This window comes from Acomys minous, assembly GCF_964271855.1.
Source record: "Acomys minous genome assembly, chromosome: 3".
NCBI lineage: Eukaryota > Metazoa > Chordata > Mammalia > Rodentia > Muridae > Acomys > Acomys minous.
The window spans coordinates 41,661,526-41,684,011 of record NC_140485.1 but is presented as its reverse complement, the minus strand read 5'-3'; the positions used below and the strand labels follow the sequence as shown (position 1 = coordinate 41,684,011).

The window sequence follows — 22,486 nt, the reverse complement described above, 5'->3', positions numbered from 1 at the left end:
ATACACTTGCTTTCCTACACTTCGTTGCCTGTCTGTCAGTTTATGATATAGATGGTCCTAGATGTGAAATCTGCTCAAGGACCAGAAACTAGTTCCTCTAATCAGGATATCCCAGAAATATAATCTTATGAGAATGAACTTAAAATTTAAATATTCATAAGAAAAAAGTCATATAGAAATTATAGTGTGTCTTATTAAGCCCCACTAAAAATAATGAAATCTTCCCAATATATTGTTTTGGTTTGGTGAATAAATCAAGTTTTCTTGCACAACAAAAATGATAAAATAAAAACAGAAAAAGGTAGCGTACGATTGCTTTCAGAAAGCACCTTTAAAGTTTATGTTGAACGAATATTAGTGGGTGAATGTCTCATATTGGAGGGATGCATTTTTGAAAAGTATTGCCTTCTAAAAACCTTTTTACCATTTAATCCACAGGACTTATCTTTTCATCTAGTAGAAGGTCACTGTCATTAATTTGCAACTGATGGTTTTATAATAGGTCCTTCTGTTCTTGATGGTCATTATCAACATATAAGGCAGTGACGATATGGCCTGTACAACGACAAGACAGGGGTCTTAATTAGAACTCTGACAAGCCCACTGCAATAAAATGATGAGATTATTTGTAATTGATGTCACAATCCATTACCACTTAGCTCATCACGAGCATTCTAATAGGTCTGGCCTCGGAACTGGCCCCAGGATGTTGCTGACTGGCTGCCCTGCTTCTACTGTTATTGCAACATTTTCAGTCAGCAGCCTAATGACCTCTTCTGAAGTCTATTAAACTGATGACACTGCCACACTGTTGTGATTTCTTATGACCTTAGTTTGAGGTTTCTACAAATTAATGTTTAGGATCTGTATAATAAGATCTTTTAAAATGTGGAAACCTTTGATATTTAGTAAGAAATGAAAGCAACAGTAGCAATCTTTACAACACGTATAAAGGAAGACTGGATATATGTTATACCTCCAAAGTTTTTCTTCCACATAGGGTCTGTATAGCCCAGGCTAGCTTCAAGTTCATGACCCCTTGTTTCAGTCTCCTGAGTGTGGGGATTCAAGTTGTACACCACAGTGTGGGCCTTTAAGGCACATATTTTCAGTGATAGTCGCCTGTTGAGGTTTTCTTGTTTCTAAAGGGCCTGCTTTTCTTTACTAATTCCAGGTGCCAACAGGTCATGTTTGGCTAGAAGGTGATAACTTACAGAATTCTACAGATTCCAGGTACTATGGACCTATACCATATGGACTAATAAGAGGACGGATCTTCTTTAAGGTATGGTTTAATGCCTAAAACACAAGATTTATTCTCTGAGTTGGGGGGTGATTCTCTCTAACTGAATGTTGAAATCCATGGGCTGATAGGTTGACTTAACAATTGCAGTGACTGCATTTGATGAACATTTTACCTTTACTTAAGGGATATGGACAAAACATTATTCTCTCCCCTTCCTGCTCCTAAGCGGAATAACTGAGCAAATTTTATAATAAAATTCAAACTAAATTCATAATAGCCTAGGTAACCTTTGAGTTTACAGAAACCAAATCCTGTGTCATGTGTGACTTTTACAGCCATAGTCATATCTTGGCATTTTAGCTAGCCCAGGTTCCATCTACTTGGAATAATACAGCAAACCATAGGCAGGTGCATGGCTCTAGTGAATGTACGAGCCTTAGATGACATTGTCATCTTCATTGGCTCTTCCATTATTGATTGATACAGTTTTGTCTGGAGACAGGCTATCACTCTGTAGTCCAGGCTAGCCTTAAGCTCTCTTATCTTGCTAACATCACAGATGTGGATTACAGGTGCGCATTACCACACCTGCTTGCCCTTCATCACAGAGCCTAAGAAGAAAAACTCACGAATACCTACAGTAACTGGACAATGGTCAGGGTTCTTTATACTTAAACAGATGCCGTATGCAAGCACTTACCATGTCAAGTACCATAGATTGATAGTGTAACTTATTTTAGGTTGGTAAAAGAAAACAGACATGTCTTCACAAATTTATATTGATACACTAAAGAAGCAGGGTTTCTGGTATCGTGTTTGAATGCCCTAAATTAGACACACAGGTTTATTTTCACAAAGTGGTGAAAAGAATGCACTGCATTCTCTAACACAGAGGACAGGAAAAGTGAGCATCATGATGATAGAATTTTCATTAATTGTCTTCAACTGTTGTCATTTTACAGATTTGGCCTTTCAGTGACTTTGGATTTCTGCGTGGCAACCCAAATGACCACAGATTTTCTGATGATTAACAAGCATTTACTTTTTGATTTGATTATTGTCTCCCATTTAAATGAATTTTTACTGCAGTTGAAACCATGAACTTTTAATAAACTATTTGCTACTCAGTTTTATTTATGTTTTTAATTAGATGTAAGAGTAAATATCACACTCTGCAATTAACTAAAAGTATTTGGATAAAAATTAATCCAAAACAAGTTTTCCTTCTAGATTTTATGTTATAAAATATCTTGGGGAAGAAATCCAAGTGACTACCTCATATCTGAATTTTGGTAGTTCCTGTACAATGCAAGCAGTGTGGTGTCACGTGACTGACCTCATGTGCCAGCCCTTTACAGGAGTCTAAGACTAAACATCCCAAGTCTAAGCTCTTCTGACAACAGCAAGGGGAGACCTAACAGAACCATCTGAGCAGCAGTCTGTGTGGGTTCCCTTGTATTCATGAGATGAATTCTGGTCTACATAGTATACAGAGGTATATACAAGGGAAGTCACGTAGGATAGGACATCTACAGTCTACTGTATTCAGCAATAATTCGTTAGAAAAGCCCCTCCGTGTACCAGTAATGAAATGAAGGCTGTTCTTAGTCAGAGGTGGACAAATAAAAGTCAGCTCTAAAGTTCAAGTTTGGTTTGGTTTTGTTTGTTTTTAAATTCAGTTTTTGTTTTTAGATTTTCCTAAATTACATCTGAAGTTATGGTAGCTACTGCAAGCTTTAGACACACAGGGCCAGGACTAGAGCCACGTTTTCTAATACTTGGTCCTCTTTACCAGCTTTGGAATAAATTCATAGAGATCCATATTCAGGTCACACTTTATGCACAAAAATTCTAATCTAATTTGAATGCCTAAGAAATTATGATAGGTTTACAATAGGCATATAAATTCAGAAAAGAATACCATTATCTTTTAGGTTAACAATTTCATAGTTAAGGGCAGCAAGACGGTTCAGCAGGTTCAGGCACTTAACAACTCAAAGTTGACCCCTGGGATCTATTTGGAGGAAGAAGAGAAGAATCAGCTCCTCACAGACTCACAGATTGTCCTCTGCCCTTCACACACACACACACACACACACACACACACACACACACACACGTTAAAGATTTAAACAAAAAACAAAGCAAAGTAACTATAAAGAATGCTGTTACCTGATTTTTTTTTTAAAAAAAGACATTTATACTTACTTAAAAAAGAAAAACTTATGTACCAAGGAGGAAACAAAAGTTGTCACATGAAATTGAAAAAATATAATTCAAGTCTTTTTTGTGATACCTTATAATTACACATTTCAGGTAGATATAAATAACTGAATTAATTCATTAATCTGAAGTGTCTTTACTTGAAGTTTTCATCTTATCTATGCAAATTGTATAGGTAACATCAACAAGGCATCTGTCCATGCTGACTGCAGCTAAAGGATCGCAGGAATGCAGTCAGCTCTGATGAAGGAGTTCCACAATCAGTGAGCACGTATCACAAGAAATGAGGTTCACTTCTTCTGCTTCATCCTTGTAGACAGTATACTTTCCACCACATCGACAGCTTAGAGAAAAAGACTCATCATCTACAGAGAAAACAAAGTAATGCCTCAGATGCTTACAGTCGCCTGCTTTGCCAAAATCATTCAAAATACAGAACATGTTCCAGAAAATCCAGGTACAGATACAAGTGAGTTTAAAGGAGAGCTGGAGAAATTCTCATGCATAGGAACAGTGTCTATCTGTAGTGGTGATAGATGGGGGCACCGACTCAGTATTCAGTATTCACAGATGGGGCTACAGCAAAAAATGCTCAGAGTACACTATGAAATCTACATGGAATTTTTGTTTTCTTAAGAATCCTGAAAATTTTATATTCTTCTCAGCAATGCATTTAAGATGTTACAGTGAGGATAAAAGGAACATGGTGTTTGCTGAAGACTCTCCTAGGGAAGGTGGCTGCCCAAACTGTTTCTCTCAAGCCATCACTCATGTTTCATACAATGCCACGTCAAGTGTTTGCTTATTTTGTTGGTTATTTTCCCTGTGAGTTATGCACTTATTTGCTTTATATTTAAAATGGTAAGTACCATAGGAAAACCACATACAAATAGTACATTTAATGATGGCATTTTAAAATTTTACTTTGCATTTTTTTGGTTATGAGCCTGGCCTTTAATGGCTGAGCCATCTCTCCAGTACTTAATTTGTATTTTTAAAATGTACTACATTTGTGTGTGTGTGTGTGTACACATATGGAGGCTAGAGATTGATAAAGGTTGTCTTCCTACATTATTTTCTCATATACATATGGTGTGGCATGCATATGACGGTCAAAGAACAACTTGTGGAAGTCAGTTCTCCCCTTCCGCCATGTCTGGGAATCAAACTCAGGTTGTCAGGTTTGACCCTAAGGGTCTTTATTCCTTGAGCCATGTTGCCAGCTTCTTAAATTTTATTTGTAAAGCCCTAATTATGTTATGCAGCCTAGGATGGCCTTGAACTCTGGTTATCCTGACTCAGCCTCTGGGTGCCAGGACTGCAGACGTGTACCAGCATCCCTTCTAATAATGGTGGGAATGGGAAATGTAGATGCTACTGTCCTTTGAATGAAAGCCTCTGATCCTGCTGCTGTTCTAGTTTGCTGTCTCTGTGAAGTATTGTAGTTATCAGAACTCACCAGGGCATAATTTACTTCACTGCACTCATAACTTAGAGACAAGTGACATCTCAGTGGGCACAGGATCCTGAGTGGCTTCAGCTGACTCTCAAAGTTTAGAGCTCATTCTGTGCAGGAGGGAGGAAGAGAGAGGCTGAAATGAGATTCAGCTGCCTTGCGCTTGCTCTGTATAAAATGCAGTCTTGGAAGAATGGACTAATAAGCCAAATTTATATGCTGCCTTATCAAAAAGGAAAACATAAACCTGTTCTTGCTTTTAATTCTTTATCTCAATGTGAATTTTCTCCATAAACAAAAGTAATCTCATTTTGAATTTAGAAATGCAAAGATCTCCCTTGTTTAAGCCAACATATATATATATATATATATATATATATATATATATATATATATATATATACACACACACACACACATACACATGTAACTAATGAAAGCATGTTTTCAAATGATTAGTTACATTAATTATTTAAAAATTGAAAATCAATTTATTTTTATTTATATCATCATCATCATTATTATTATCATTATTGTGTGTATGTGTGTAGAGGTCAGGAGATAAAATGTGTGTATTGGATGATTCTTTCATTACACCATGTAGGTCCTTGGGATCCATCTGACAAGCCCTCCCTTCTCCCCTCCTCTCTTCTTGCTCTCATTTGCTTCTTTCCTTTTGTTTCCCTCCTCCTCCTCCTCCTCCTCCTCCTTCTTCTTCTTCTTTTCTCTCTTTTTGGTTTGAGACAGTGTCTTACTGAGTAGCTGTTATAGGCTTTGAACTGTGCAATATCCCTACCTTAGCCTACCAAGTGTTGGCATTATAGGCTCAAATTAGAAGCCACCATGCCTTGCCTGGTGACCCAAGCCTTTAATCCCATCACTTGGGAGAACTGGCATACCCAGGTCCAGGACAGCCAGAACTACATAATGTGACCTTTTCTCAAAAAATAAAGAAGCCACCATGCCTGGCTTTGCCATTGGACTTTTTCTTTTCTCTTTCCTTTTCCTTTCCTTTCCTTCCCCTTTCCTGTTTACTCTTTCTTCCTTCTTTCTTTTTGGGATATGTTTTTTATTTTATTTTATTTTATTTTATTTTATTTTATTTTATTTTATTTTATATATTGGCCATTAGGTTTCTTAAGGTAAGTCCCCACAACACACACACCTTTTAAAACTACTTCAGTGAAGACTAAGAAACACCTGATGTAATAAACTCCTAAGTGACACAAAGGGCACCATGGGCCACCCTGGAGTTTTGTCATGGGTTTTCATCTTCACATCTGGATGAAATTTCTTATCTTCACTGAAGTCTTAATGTCCCAGTGATACCAGGAACATGTTTTCAGCATAATGCACTATTAGACCATGTCTCGCATTTGCATGTTTACAACTTTTCCTTTATTAAATCTTCACTACCCAAGGCCACTGTGAAAATGATCCTGAAAGAATCTAAACCATATAACCTGCCCACTTGATAGACCTTTTATTAACTAAATATGCTAAGACTGCTTTTTAAAAAAAATTTAAGACTACTTTTTCTAACCACAAAAAGTTAGTTTAAAACTTTCTTTAGTTTTTAATGCTCCTTTTAGTATCCAGACTTCAACACAAATGTTGCTCATTTTTCTCAGGAGAATATGGATGGCTTCTCTCTTTACAACTTAAACCAAGGGCCTCATGCATGTGAGGCCAGCACTATACCAATGAGCTACAGCCCTGGCTTGAGGTGTGTAAGATTATCTGTGTACACTTCTTACTGACTCACTGGTGTAGCTGAAGTTCTGCTCTCTTTTACTATGAAGATTATTTTAGAAGAGGCTGGAAATAGCTCAGTGGGTAAAGGGCTTACTGCATAACCTGAGGGCAAGTTTGATCCCAGCACCCATATAGAGGGCAGCTGTGGTGGCACACCTGTAACCCTAGTACTAGTGAGTGGGTCAGTGGGTCAGCAGAGAGTGGAAACATAGAGACCCAGGGACTTACTGGCCATCTAGACTAGCCAATCTCAGTTCTGTACTCAGTAAAAAGACCTCAAAAAATAACGTGAGAAGCAATTGAAATAATATACTATCTATCATCAACGTGTGGCCTGCATATGGACAAGTTCATCCAGCCCCCCATGTGCGTGCATGTGCATACACACTCTCTGATCTAGGGGAAAAACATACTTCTGATAACTATTGGTGATTCCATTTTCTGTTCTTTCTTTAGTATGTTGGAATTAACTACCATTTCGCATTTTGTCTTTAAAATAAAGTTCTAGACTGGGCCTGGTGAGAGATGCCTATAATTCCAGCACTTGGAGGGTGGAAGCAGGAGGGTTAGGAGTTCAAGGTTTTCCAGCTCTATCGTGACAGTTTGAACCTAGTCTGGATTAAGTGAGATGCCCCCTTAATAAAGCAATACGTAGATGATAGATAGAATCTTAAAACTACAAAATCAAAATGCTCAAATATAAATGAAAAAAATTACAAAAATCAGCTTATCCTGTTTTCATGCTATTAGACGCCATTAGCAGGCAAAGTATTACCTCCTACACCAAGAGCTAATTTGCTTAGTAAGCAACTAAATGCTTAACAAGTAACAAGGAGTTAAAGTATACTTTAAAAACTGTTTTAACTTTGTTTCCCTGTATGTGGTGTTTTGCCTGCATGCATGTCTGTGGAGCACATGTATGCAGTGCCTGCAGAAGCCAAAGGAGGGTGGTGGATCCTCTGGAACTGAGCGTTGACAGCTGTGAGCTGCCACATGGTGTTGAGAACAGCCCTTCACAAAAGCAGCCAATGTTCCTAACCACTGAGCCATCTGAATGGAAGCCAAAGTATATATACTCCAGCCCCCAAGGCATATTTTTAAAAATACATTTAGTTGGACAAATTGAGAATGAATGTCACAGTCTAGTTTGTCCCGCCACAAGCTAGCAATGCAGAGCAGGTCACTGTTGCTTTCAGAAAAGCAGCCCCTCCTGTTGCTGCAATGAGTCCACCATGGAAGACCCCAGGACTCTGGTTTTCCATAGTAAATATCAGCTTTTACACCAGAATTTCACTTTGGATGGCTACACACAGAGTGAGTCCATAGGCAGAACATGATTCCTCTTCTAAGTCGATAATGCTTGTGACTCTCTTCCTCAAAGCATTAGGTAAAGAATTTGCCATTATAAACGAAGCTTGATTTTAAGAAGGGTGGCTGTGCCTATCACAGTACCCCATTCATTAGTGAGCTTCTATAAGCCTTTACAGGAACTGGATCCTAAGCTGAGAAATAAATCTATAAAACAATTTTAGGAAATGGTAATTAGACTTTCCCAGAGAAGCACTGAAGTACAGTGCTCATGGTTCCCATCAGGAACTGGTGTTTTCCTAATCTAATCGTGTGTAGCCACAACAACTGCAAAGATCAGAAGAATGTGAAAATTACATTGTTACTGCAGTTTTAATACTCTAGAAAAAGGACGTGGACCGAGGTAGGCAAGGCCAGCGGAATGACAGTGAGAGCAGCACTAGGTGGTGGTTTGTGCCTGCACCCCAGCATTCAGCAGGAGGAGGCAGGAGGATAACATCAGGTCATTTTCAGCTAGCCTAGGGATTTTCAGATGTGATGGTAGCAGGCTATACACAAGACCTTGGCTCAAACAAAACCAAACAGTGAAAGGGAGGGCAAAGAGAAACAGCAATCTCTTTTAAAGCAGAAGGTTGGAACACTAAAATGATCTAGCAGTTCCTGATTCCATATATGGCAAAAAGAAATGCTGACAGGAGTTTATTTGTCACCATGAACAATATTATCACTTTTACTTCTTAAAACCATATTATACATATTAATGCAAAAATCATACTAGTAAGAAAATGAAAGAAAAACCCTTATATACTTAATTAAAATAGAAAATAATGAGAAATGAGTCATATAATACCTCAATAAGTAAAGTTGATAAAAACAAAACTGTACAAAACTGTATGTGGAAAGGTAAAGCTATTATTTAAGACTTCTACATATCCTTATTTTACAAAATAAAATACAACCTTTGTTCCAGACCATCTCTTCAAGGTGCACCTGTGTGTCCACTGGTCCCACATTTCTTAGCTCATCTTCTGTAAAATACAAAGCAAGACAATTTTGATAATGAAGAATGCTGATAATGCATCTCCATTGTGGCCATTCAAACACGTACTATGAAGCATCTTCGAGCTACTTTACTGCTTTTGACATTAGCACAGAGGCAGAGAGGTCATATCTCATGTCTACCCAGATACAGAGGAAAATCTTTATGAAGAACAGCAAGCCAGAAGAACAGCCCTGATGAGAAACAGAACTGACCAACATCTTGATCTCAAACTTCTCAGCCTCCAGACCCATGAGAAAGAAATTCTGCTTAGCTACCTGGTCTGCAGTGTTGTGTTATGGCAGCTGAAGCGGACTAATGGGTATTCTTTAAACACATGAGATCAGTCCAGAGGTGCTGTAAAGAGCAAAGCTCTACAAAGCATAGGGGCTGGTGGTCATCTGACTGCGAGAGAATGAGAATCCAAACGGAGACGGACTTCACTGCTTTGGTAATCCAACAGCACAACTGTGCACTGTGCATCTTCTACCGTTCCCTGGGCTGAAGTATTCCTGTACAGATTGAGGGTCCAAGGGAGCCGTTAATCCATCTAAATATAGTGAGTATGGTCTGGATAGTACAAGCATGAAGTCTCACTTAAAACATATAGACTTTGAGCAAAGAAAGCAACTATGGGTGGAAAACACACGACTCTGTTTTCAAAGGCATTGTAAAATTCTGTATGTGTGCATTGTTCTTTTAGAAGTTAATGCTTTAAAAAATGAAAAAGAAAAGGGAACACATTACTGAAATTCAGCAACCTCCCCCAACTTCAATGAAAATTTCTTTAGCTGTCTCACTAGTCTCCTGTTCCCTTGCTGAGAATGTGTCCCTTTGTTCTGTTGTGTGCATGCCTGCAACTTAATTATATTTAATAACCACCTGCTCAGAATTTATTGGTGAGTTACACAATTTAAAAATAAATGAAAAGATTATACAATATTTTGAGCCTACCATATTCTTCTATTAAAGTATGTCAAATATTATACATTATATTTATTGAGTACCAACAGTCTCTTAAACTGTCCTAAAATCCAGACACAGACTTTCTCTTGTGGCCTAAATAACCCTCCCATCTATCTATGACCACTGAATAGCTTATACATAATTTGTAGTATGTTAAGTAGTTCTTAAACAAAACAACTTATTTTCTACATTCTATACAAAGTATACTTGTCTACCTTTTCTGGCTTTCTCTCTCTCTCTTACGGACCAGGACTACTTTATAGTCCAGGCTGCACTTGAGCAGACGGTGTGTAGATCATGCTGGTCTTGAACACATGGTAGTCTTCCTGCCTGCTGAATGTTGGGATTACAGGCCTGAGCCTCCATACCTGACTGACTTCACACACACACACACACACACACACACACACACACACACACACACACACACACTTTTTTTCTTTCCATTGAGATAGGATCTCTCTACATAGCCTTGGCTGTCCTGGAACTCACTATATAGGCCAGACTGGCCTCAGACTCACAGAGCTCCACCTCCCTCTGCCTGCTGGGATTAAAGGTGTATGCCAACAAACATGCCTCTTTCCAGTTTTTTTTATTTTAATTTTTAAATATCAATATGAAAGTCTCAGGGACAGAAAAAAATTCTTATGTTTCAGTCTCTTATTCAGTCTCTTTGTTAGAATTAAGAAATTAATATTTGAAGGATGAGGATAATTTACGGCAAGAAGACCCATTTGGAGAATAAGTAGGTATCATCAATTTGCAACCAAGTTCCTAGGGTATCTGGTATTTCTTTACATCTTGCACACAACTGAAACAACAGTGATTGGGGGAATCAGCTTTCTCAGCCTGATCTAGCTTGGATACCCAGAATAGACTAACTGTATTAAAAGAATAAACAATTATAATTACCCATGATACCACTATACTTGAAAATAAATAATAAATGAGAAGCATCCTGTAAATGTAACTACAAGCAAGTCAGCTTCCTACTGGTCTGCTTTTCTACTGAGACTCAACCATTATTCTGATCTTTTTACTATTTTGTGTGCCACTCCATTAATCCTCCCACAGTTCATTATTTTCTCTTCCTTTTCATCCCTAGCACAGGGCCTTTAGAGTAGCACCTATTCTTGGTTAAAAGATTAGCATAGCCCATCTCATGGTGAAAAGGAAAAGAGAACACAAAAATGGCTAGTTCTTTGCCAAAGATCAGAGTTGAAAGGAATATGTTGGAGTTCTGTGGCTATGGAAACATGGAAATGTTGATTATTCAATACTGTGTGCATAAAAATCCAAGAGTCTGGTTTTAAAAATTAGGATCTGACATAAATACAAGTTTGAAACATGCCAGGAACCCTTCCCTGTGCTGCTGAGAGCCAAGAAGTGCTGCCTTGAAGTCTAGGGGTTTTCTGGTTAAACTGATACTCTTGTGGTAAAAAAAAAAAAATCTATCAGTGACACCCAGACTTCTGCACCTTTGTATCCACTCATATTACACTTTACAACAAGGCTTAAAGGCAGTGTGTTTGAGCTCTTGTTTTAAAAACTAGAAATAAGAAAAGTTATTTTATTATTTTTTTAAAGAAGAGTTATTGCCTTTTGAAAAGACAATAATCTAACAACTTCTGAAAAGGCTGAGTGATTAGCTCAGGGGAAAATTGGATCCCTGGAGAACTCTATAATGAGCAGACCGAGTACAGGAAAGTAAAAGGTGAATCTAAAAGTGGGCAGTGGGGGGTGAGCGTGATCCTTTGTTGAGAGGCAGGTGTCCAAGGATGGGGCAGCAGCAAATTCCACTCAACCATCCCAACCCCCACCACAATTACAGGAAGGAGGACAAACAAATCCATGTGTTTTTCTTTCTTTCTTTTTAAACAATGATCTCTGCTTGTCCACCATTGTGGTTGTAATTAAAACTCTTAATTCTTCCCTATCCACTAAAGTCACTTTGCAGGAGCCCTGAAAGGTAAGTAGCTTTGATAATTCTGTATTAATCAGGCATGGAATTTTCCAAACAGATGAATTTGTTTTCTTTTGTAGAAACACACACACACACACACACACACACACACACACACACACACACACACACAATTTTGTCTACTACAATGAAACATGTTAATAGCTGATCTAAACTGAAAATTCCACCTCAAAGTTCTCCTGTGGAAATACGACACTGCTGACACTGAGAAAAAGAAACTGACTTGATTTAAAAATGAAGATTTAAAAACTGAATTTTTTTTCTATATAATGGCAATAACTATTTGGAAAACCAAACAACAAAAACACAGACAACAAACAAAACCCAAAAAGAACAAAGCAACCCATGGCCATTTGTAAAGCGCATACTGCTGGCATTTGGTGTGCTCACTCTATCCTGAGTGCAGAGACTATACAGTTTCTTTATTAGAAAATGGGCTCAATTCTTTTGAAGATAGATAAGAATATTAAGGTCTGTTTACACCCTGTGTCATACTGACAAACTTAGCCAAAGAAACAGGACAATCACCAATCCCCAATCTTTCCATTTTACTTTTATGTATCAAACGCAGTGCATTATAGTTAGAGTGAGGTTCCTGAGGAATATAATGATAAAATCAAATAATTTATGTGGTTACTTGAAAAAGAATCTTTCAGTCTTTAGAAGTATAGGCCCTTCTGACCTTGCATTCTATTGGGTTTGTCTGACAACAAGAGGTGAAAGAATTCTGTGGCTCCATTGTCTCAACAGTGGGATCTAAGACAACACTGCCAGGGCTCATCAGAGAGGTTTATGAGCCTGCAATTCAAAGAGATTAAAAGGAAAATCTACAGCGATTCTTTCACACTGACGAATAACATTAAATAACTATTAGCAGCTTGGTTCAGCCGAGCTCACCAGGGCTCTCGCTGAGTCATTCAGAGCCTTCTAAAGAGGGAAAGTTTCTTCAGCCCCATTTGGGAACCAATAAATATTTCTTACTTCTTGTAAGACAATGGAATTCCACTCTTTAAAAACTTCTTCCTAATGATAGTCAAAATTTTTAAACAACCCTTTAGCATCTAAATAATTCATTTCTAATCCCAGTAAACTTTTCTAACTGAAGCTACAATTTTTTAAAAAAAGAAAGAAAAGAAAAGAAAAAGAAAAACCAGTAAGTAAAAATTTAAAAACAGCAGCAACCTGAAGCCCTGGGGAGAGAGACTTAACAGTTCACTATTGCTGAGGTGTTTAAAAGTCTCACTCAGCTGAATAATGGCCAAGAGATCAAGTGCATCTGCTGGCCTGTCTGTCCCACTCACGTGTGGGGATGTCATTTATTCAAACGATCATCATACCCTCAGATGCTCCCATGGAGCAATTAGTCCCCTACTTTTATTGTTATGCAATTTCAAATGCATAAAAATAAAACATTTGTTTCACTTTTAAAGACTTGTGTATGTATTTAAATTAAAACCAAACACTAGTGTTTTTGTCTGGGTCTAGCTCAGAATTTGTCTTTCTTCAGACAAGTAATTTAAAGAATTATCTCATTTTAAAATACATTTCACTACAGTCAGAAATTAGACTTTCCAAGTAGGAAAGATCAGACAGTGATCTGTCCTGGTCACCATGCTGCTGTTCTTGGCAGAGTCTCTGACAAGTGGCTGAGAGTTGGGTAACACTTAGCGTTAAAATTGTTTATTAAATTATAAAGCCTATAATCTTTTCTCAGATGAAATTAAAGTCACAATTACAATGTTTTCTACACTGAAGATAAGAACTGTAGAGGTTTTACAAACTAGAGGTAAAACTGGTACTCAGGAAAGGTCTGGGATATACACCTGTGACCCCACCATTCTGAAAGCTGAGGCTGAAGACAAGGAAATCAAGGACACAAATTAAGGCTACAAAGTGTGACCCTGTGTGTGTTGGGGGTGGGGCGGGAAGGGGTAGTGGAGGGGGGCAGGAGGGGAAGAAAGGATGAGATAGGTACCAAATGAGACACAAAGCTGAATTCTGTCTGCTTCATAATAGAATGCATAGAAATAGGCCTGGCCTCTTGTTGGGATCATCAAAATGCCTCATCTTTGACTATTTAGATTAAAAAGTAGTGGACCATGACTGGGTGAAACTGCAAAAGCTGTGCAAAACTTGTTAGTCTGGTATTCTGATTAAGACTCGGAGTAAATGGCTTTCAGTCCCTTGCTATCAGTCACTAGCTATGTGTCCTTGGTGAAATTAGCTAACCACAAGAAGCTTTTGACCTCCAGCAAACAGATAATGCTATCTTCCTAACAAGGGTATTGAAATAACATTTAAAAGAAGACAATTACCACAGTTCCAGTGAGCAAAAAAATAGTAACTATTTTTACTGTTACTATCTAATACTTTTCCCATTGAAGTCTGTACCAGAGTATAAGAAAATGAGGAAAAATCTAGCTCACTGTTGGAGAGGGAGCTTTAAGTTCCAGTGTAGGAAGGAAGGCAGCAACTTCTTACCTCATCTGGTTTCTTAACAGTTGTCAGTCCCCTTAAAACTAGCAGTAGTATTATGAAAGTGTGTGTGTGTGTGTGTGTGTGTGTGAGAGAGAGAGAGAGAGAGAGAGAGAGAGAGAGAGAGAGGGAGAGAGAGAGAGATTTTGAGATGGGGGATGGGAAAAGTGACATGGACAAGCCAAGAAATTTCTGCCCCATTTAAATTTCAGATAAATGCTGTCCGGGGGGAATTATAAAGGTTCTTAAACGGAACAAAATAAAAGAAAGCAATATCAACTAAAAGTCAGGAACTGTGGGAGACGATGACAGCACAGTGGAGGTGATCAGGCTGTACGCTACAGTGTGAGGAAGGACGAAGGAGCTGTGGGGGTGACATGAATACGCAGGACCAAGGAACCCTACACTGGTGGTGAGCAGAGCAAAGCAGAGCAAAGCAGGGTAAGTAAGACTGGCTCAAGTCTCAGGAAGGAAGTAAACAACGGGAAAGGCCAAGGCCTCTTGGTTTTGAACTAACCAACTTCAAGTAGGTCAAATAAACAAATAGATATTGGGAGATCCATTAGAGAAGAAAGTAAGTGCTTCCTAAAGGTCTCCCCGTTCAGCCTGGTAAGTCAGGCTCTCCAATGGTGTCCATTCACACCAGAATTACAGCCGAATTTTTGCCAACAGGCTTTGAGTTACTTGAAAGTGTTCAATTTTTATTCAAAATTAATAACAAACAATCTTAAAATACTTTGCATGGTAAAAATAGTTACTTGCATTCACGTGAAAGTAAAATAATGTGAGTGACAAATAAGCCGAGGCAGGGGCCCCTCGTGGAGAGTTCACCTACGCTCTCCTGTCCTTCTTAAGATGCCAGTCTCAACTGTCTAGATAGATTTTCTGCATCATTTCACATACTTATTTTTCCCAGAAACAGTCAGCAAAAAAACAAAGCTCTCGATGCTTATCTACAAGTTTTTACCTGAAGCAAATTTTTACAGTCAATTTTGAAATTCCTAAAATCAAACTGAGTTCCTAATCTGACTAATTCAAGTATTTTGTAAGGGTCAGCATTAGGACATAATTTACACAATTATCTACTGGCCTCAAGGACTAGAAGCCCAAGGTTATCTTATTTACATTTAAAAGCACATTTTCCCCTTATAATCCGCCTTAAACATAAAGGCCCTTTCCAGAAAGAATTCCAATTTTACACTGATGATTTAGTGACCTAATACATGAATATTTGTGGAGTTTTAAAGATTCATTCCTCATTGTAACAAGATTTATTTCCTTACCCTCCATGTTCAAATATTTATCCTAATAAAGAAATGAACTGTGTAATAAAACACCAAGAGTGACTTGCTATATTCAGCAAAGAATAGCATCTTAGCTCTTATGCTCTGCCAAATCCCTCTCAGCTAGGCTGCCGAGGCATCCACATACCTGTGCACGTGTGCAAATGACAGTACAGCATTACCAAAACAGTTGACCACAGTAACCGAGAACAAGATGTTCTGTAATATAAGGTATAAATAGGGATCCCATACACAATCGACTTATTTTGTTTAAGCATTAGTTGATCTGATCAGCAGCAATGGTAAGTTTGTTCCTCTTCAGGTAAAAGAAATAACTCATAGCCCGTGCCATTCTGTGGGGCCACTGAGACCCTGAGATCTGCACAGGAGAACATTATAAAGCTACTAAACCATGTGGTCTCTGTTATTCCCATGAAATATCCTGTTGTTTATTTTAATGTATTTAATATATAAGAAAACTCCCCAAGATTTATATAGACACCAAAATCTTTTCGATACCAGTACAGTGAACATTTTGCGTGCACATCTTTAAAGAGTTCTCCAAGTATGCCTCTGGTTGAAATGGAAAGCCTGGTCTTGGATAACTACATACTTGCCAGGGGAATGCTGCAAGCAGTTTTAGAGCCATTTTTACCAACAAGATGGTAAATATGCCAACTGGAACTAATTGGTTGATTTCACTAGTTAGCATCACTTTCAAAATATAAGATCTCTGGGAACCCAGCATTACTCATCCTTAGACTTGTTTTCCTTTGCCTGACCAGCTCTGCCCTAAAATGCCAAGAATACAGACATGAATAGGAGAGAGAGAAAAAATTATGTTTTACTTAAGGCTATATGCCCTATTACCACATTTTATTCATTAGAAATATTTAGTTGCTTCTTTTGCGAAGTAAAAAACCATGAATGCCAAGGATCTTCTAAATTAGCCTCTAATCCATCTATGGCTGTGGCAATACTGATAAGGATCTTTTTAAACCAGAGTACCACTCTGAGCTGGGAGAGATGGAGAAGCATTGAACATCAGCCAATGATGCAAGTACAGCTAAACTTACATACACTGCAAGTCAGTGGCAGCTGGGCAATAAATATACTTAACACTGCAAAAAGAAAGTTTTACAATAACCATCACCAAATGCAAAAAGAGTTCTGCATTACCAAAGCTATTTCTATGTCCCCAGGGTGACCCAGAAAAACTGACTGCTCTGACCTGGTTTTAACAATTCTCTCTCTTGCTAACCTACACTGATCTTTAACAAATTAGCACCCTCAAAGGTTTCCCTTATAGCAAATCTAAATCCCGTTAGAGATTCAAGTTCATTTCATTTGCTTTTGAAAAGCCACCTATTGATGAGTAAGAAGAAATTAATATCAGTATTCAAACCAGGTTTATCATAAGAGTTTTGAAAAGCAGCTCTAGAATTAGAGGTTTAAATATAGCAAGTCAGACTTAGATACGAGAGCTCTCATCAGCAGGCCAGCGGCCATTTAAATGGAAGAGAGCACTCATGTTCAGAAGTTCTGGTGAAGAACATACTTACTTGAGGTACTCAAGGGTAATTAAAAGCTGTACTTCCATTGTCCTAGAACAGCTCAGCTTAGTAAATCACCCACCTGTACAATTGGCATTGCAAACTGACATATAAACTTAAGTTTATTTATCTGAATCATAATTTTTCTAAACTTTATTGTGAGTTCACCAATTACAAAAGTTCCTATGATATCTCAGGCTACAGATGCTAAAACTACACACTCAAAAGCTCAAAAGAAAGGCAGAGTTCTAGTACCTCTATTGGCCTTTTGTACTTACAATGTCTTTTAAACTCCCTTCATGCAGTACTACACTCAAACTCAGTTCCTAGTGCTTTACAATTTTGGTTTATCCTACTGCATGCCACAGAAAAAGAAATTACTTCATGATTTCTGCTCTCTTCTTACCCTTTGGAAAGTAGACTTCTAGGCAGCTTCACTCACATGATCTTTATAGTTTACAGGCTACAAATAGCAAAAATATAGACACTGAACATCATAGACATACATGCTTTGTTTTATTTTATGCATGCAAATTTTTGCTTGTATATATTTTTGTGCACCATACTCATGCCTGGTCCCACAAAGGCTAGAAGAGGTCATTGGATCCTTGGGGACTGGAGTTACAGATGGTTCTAAGCTGCTATGTGGGTGCTAGGAATTGATTCTAGGTCCTCTTAAAAGAACAGTCAATGCTCTTGACTCCTGAGTCATCTCTCCAGCCTCTGTCTGATACTCCTTAGGGTAAAGTTTTGTGTGAATTCTTCTTAAGTAAACTGGTACCCCACATTGGTAAAGAGTGATAAAAAAAATGTGAGGACATACCACCAGAGAACTGTGGCTTTATGAAGCTGGACCAGCTCACATCAGCATTACAATATATTCAAATACATTAGCTCTGATACAGTCACAGAAACTTATGTGAACCCTGTTTATAAGGATGCACCTACAGATGGAATTTGTTCTCAACTGAAGATACCTCTGCATCTTTTCTGCAAGAAATACAATTTTACTGGTAAAATACATATACCAAACAGAAGACCAGATATTTAAGACACATTTTAAAATCAATGCAAATCCCTTCAAACGGTATACTCACCAGGTCTTAATAGTAAAAATCAAATCAAACAATGACAACAAAACCAAACAGTGATCTTTTAAACAGTAAAAAGCCTGGTGTCCCATCCCATGGGACGAGTCGAACAGGTTCTCTGAAAGAGGGAGCATGGATTGAAAGGGGGGAACAGAGACATGACTCCCTACAGCCTGATCCTATGGTGAGTTTGAGACTAACCTAGGCTACAAGGTTACCTTGTCTCAATGAAGAAAGATGAAAAAAATTAAGTCTCACTTAAAAATAAACTTGTATTTTTACTGGTACAGCTTCCTGTGATTTCTACAAATACTGGCTGTATTCTGTTATGTTACATTTAGAAATAAAGCCTTGTAGGCTAAAGAGATGACTCAGAGGTTAGGAGCACTGGCTGTTCTTCCAGAGGACCAGGGTTCAATTCCTAGCACCCACATGGAAGCTCACAACTGTCTGTAACTCCAGTTCCAGGGAACCTGGCACCCTCAGACATACATATATGCAGGCAAAATACTAATGCACATTAAAAAAAAATTAAAAAGAAAAATAAGTAAAGCCTTGCTTCCCAAATCAACTTTTCATAGTCTCAGTAGCAGAAGCCTTAGAGAGCCATTGGTGCCGTGGACAGTGTCCCGGCGTTGGCACGGGAGGGGACTCAAGAATCAACTAGCATGAGCTTCTATGCGCACATCTCAGTCCACGTTGAGCCTGATGCGCTACTGCAGAGAAGCTACGGAGTGTTTTCCCCACAGCCGCAGCGGACTCTTGACTTCCCCATTAGCATGCAGGATGCTTATTGAAAGTCCAAATATAGGCTGAGGGACTCCTGTCCCAAGGCCAGTGCTGAAAGACAGCCTATCACTTCGTGTAACTACAGTTCATGTGTGACAAACCTGACCTACATTTTTCTTTCTTTCTCCCAACAGCTTGTCACTGTTTTAAGGAGCTATTTTCAAAAGGCAAAAATGAAATGACCTTTAAAATTATTTAAGCCAAGTGCATTCCTAAGGCACCACTGACAGCAGCTTCATGAAGAGTAGCTAATCATGAGACCCACCTTAAAACACAGGGCACAGCCAGCAGTGCTGTGGGAGCTAACCCGAACAACAGCCTCCTGTAGCCGGCCATGGCTACAGCACGCAGGCTTCCAAATACCACACTTAAGATTGTAATGCATATATAGCTAAGTTTAATACCAAGTAGTTTTAGGTATATAATGCACATTAACTTGGGGCATATAACTGAGCATTTTACTGGTTTACAGGAAGCACCTTTCATGTCTTACAAGAAGCTACACCTTAGTAGCTTTGTTAATTTCTTAATAAATACACAATAATCATACTAATCATAGGACATAATTAAAAACAATGATAGAATGAGAAAGAGTGGTGGCAGTACCTGATGCAAGCGCTGGGAAATGCTCCCAGGCATGGCCTGTGCGCTGTGTGCTTCAAAGAGCTGCCCATAGCCCTGCCTCCTCACCACAAGCACCTACCATGCCGCTGCAGGTCATACTGTTTTTTGGTTTCTTCATTGCCTAGAATTTTCCATGCCTGATCAATTTCAATGAACTTCTGCATACACTCCTCCAAGGTTCCTGCTGGCACATCTGCGCTTTGTTTATCTGGATGATACTGCCAATCAAAAATAAGGGTGGTGCATAGTTGAGTGGAGTAGGCTTAAAAAAACAAAAACAAAACAAAACAATCAAATATGAGCTTTGGTTAAGAAGATAATGAGAAGATGGAGACTAAGATGCCAAGGCAATGAGACAACAGTGTTGGGCACAGGAGACAACTGCCAGGTTAATTAGACCACTGCATAGCCGCAGATCTACCAGTGACATGATCTGTCACAACGTGCAAAGACAGCATTTTCTGGATAATTTGCTCATGGAATCACTGGTCTCATGGACAATTTACCTACAGAAGGTGACTAACACAAAGAGAAATAAGTACGTGCAAAGCAGCAGGACCTGAACCACACAAATAAAGGCTTCCTTATATATTTTGAATGTAGATATAATTTCAAAATGGGCAAGATGGTTTTCTTATGAAATTTTAAAACAATCTAGCTATAAGCAGAGAGAAAGAAAGGAAGGAAAGAAGGAAGGAAGGAAGGAAGGAAGGAAGGAAAAGACTTCTCACATTCCTCTCAGCCTTGATGTTTTCAGTTTCCAGGCCACATTTGTAAGGAACTCAATAAAACATTTTAATATAAACTCATTAAACATCTTTTTTATTGAACTTTCTAACTCTTAAAAAATTTTAGTAATGTTTTTAATATTTATACTATTTACCCAAAACCATGAAGTACATGTGGCTGGCTAGGAGCCTCGCTTACCGTACCCTTTCCTCCTTTTCTCTTTAGTTCTCTTGTCTCCTTTATGTCTAACAAGTCTCTCAATAAACAATTGAAGAAAGATTAAGTTTAACATTTCAGTTACGACAACGGGCAGGTGGCAGAGCAGATGCTCACATGTGTAATTTTTTTTCATTCTCAGGTAAATAAGAAATCATTTGACAGTAATAACTAGAAATTTTCCGCCAATAATTTCTTTGAAAGTTTTAACAAACAAACTCCAGAACACATTTAAGTTTTAAAGATAAACCCAGTAAATTTTTCTTTTTCAAGTTGTTTCAATAAAACAGGCACACAGGCATGCCTATATTCCATAACACATGGAGCAGACAGCTCATGATCACAACCAGGTAATGCCTCTGACTTACAGACATTTAAAATACACAAGGTCTTACAAGCACCCTCACTCTTTATTCAAGTTGCTAAGTTCAAATTTATATAACAAGTCATGGTAACATAAAGCTAAATAACTTTGATTCCTATTGAATTCAGAATATGTAGGTTTAATTTTTTTTTAACTGTGGGCTTTAACAATAGATGCATTATCATGGTGACCTGCCCCATCCTACTGCTGATCATTATCAGAAAAGCCAAAGGGACTGTGCTATTTGGTGAAACAGAACAACAAGTACACTTCATGCATGCTGGGGAAAACATGGAAACTAAGTTGATGTGGAGAAAGAAGAACCCTTGTTCACGGCTGGTGAAAATATAAAACGGTACACTAATGGAGTCCAAGAAGCTTTTTTATTTTTTAAAGAAGAAGACCATTTGATTAGCATACTTATAACTGAAAACTTGCTTTAACACTATAGTACTAAAACTGTAGTTTTGGACTCATAGTATGATACAAAGAGATCAGTGGAACAGAACAAAGAGCCTAGAAATAGGCCAGACATACATGATCAACTGACTCTATAAAGTATTGTAGCAATGCAACGAAGCTTTCTGTTACTGTAACAAATACCTGCCCTAAATCATCTTGGAAGGAGAAAAGCTTGTTTGGCTCACAGTTTTGGAGACTATAGTCCAATGACATCTGGATCTATTGCTTTGGGCCTGTAGTAGCAGATTATACCATGTCCTGAGTATGTGGCAAGTGTGGCTTGTTCATTTATTGGTGGCCAGAAGGCAATAACGGGCCAGGGTTCTAATATTCCCATCAAGAACATACCCAAAGACCTGAGTTTTTCTATCATTATCCAAGAGCACAACCTGGGGACCAAGGCATAAACACATGGGCATCCAAGGAACATTCACGATCCACACTAGAGCTGTTTTCATATGCTGAATGGTTTTAAGTGAGTAGCATACCCACATGGAAAGCATAACTTCAACCACTATCGTGTTCTTAACACAAGAAGTCATTCTGGGTGAATCAGAGACATAAACGTAAAGCACGGAGCCAGCTGGTGTGGGGGAGACGGCCTGCGCTCACAGTCCACGCAGGCAAAGGCAGAGAACCACAGGCTGCAGGGCAGCTTGAACTTCATCGGGAGACCCGCTAGCACAAAGCCAAGCTCAGAGGTACAGCGCTTGCTAAGTACGTACAAGGCCCTAGCTTCAATCTCCAGAAACACAAAACACACACAGACAGGCAACAAGACAACCATAGAACTATAAAGCTTCTCAATGGGAACAAAAAGGATTAATCCTGCCCCTAGGACAGGCATATAGCATATTGAAATAAGCAGAAATGTAAACTACATGGCACAATAAAACTGAATTTTGCCAAACATCCCAACTTTC

General features: G+C 38.4%; 2 protein-coding genes across 3 annotated transcripts in view; one reads left to right on the top strand and one right to left on the bottom strand.

Annotated features, from left to right (window-relative positions):
- IMMP1L (inner mitochondrial membrane peptidase subunit 1) overlaps window positions 1-2,373 on the top strand; it is a 58,707-nt gene extending 56,334 nt beyond the window's left edge. For both annotated transcript variants that reach the window (XM_084775294.1, XM_084775295.1), the window contains 2 exons: window positions 1,175-1,285; window positions 2,209-2,373. In XM_084775294.1, coding sequence (XP_084631420.1) covers window positions 1,175-1,285; window positions 2,209-2,277 — 180 coding nt within the window. In that variant the 3' untranslated portion in view covers window positions 2,278-2,373. The remainder of the gene's footprint in view (window positions 1-1,174; window positions 1,286-2,208) is intronic.
- Window positions 2,350-22,486, bottom strand: part of DNAJC24 (DnaJ heat shock protein family (Hsp40) member C24) — a 41,899-nt gene continuing 21,762 nt past the window's right edge. Inside the window, exons 3-5 of the mRNA XM_084775297.1 lie at window positions 19,872-20,010; window positions 8,948-9,016; window positions 2,350-3,834 (exon numbers count right to left, since the gene is read on the bottom strand). Of these exons, the coding sequence (XP_084631423.1) occupies window positions 3,704-3,834; window positions 8,948-9,016; window positions 19,872-20,010 (339 nt within the window). The 3' untranslated portion in view covers window positions 2,350-3,703. The remainder of the gene's footprint in view (window positions 3,835-8,947; window positions 9,017-19,871; window positions 20,011-22,486) is intronic.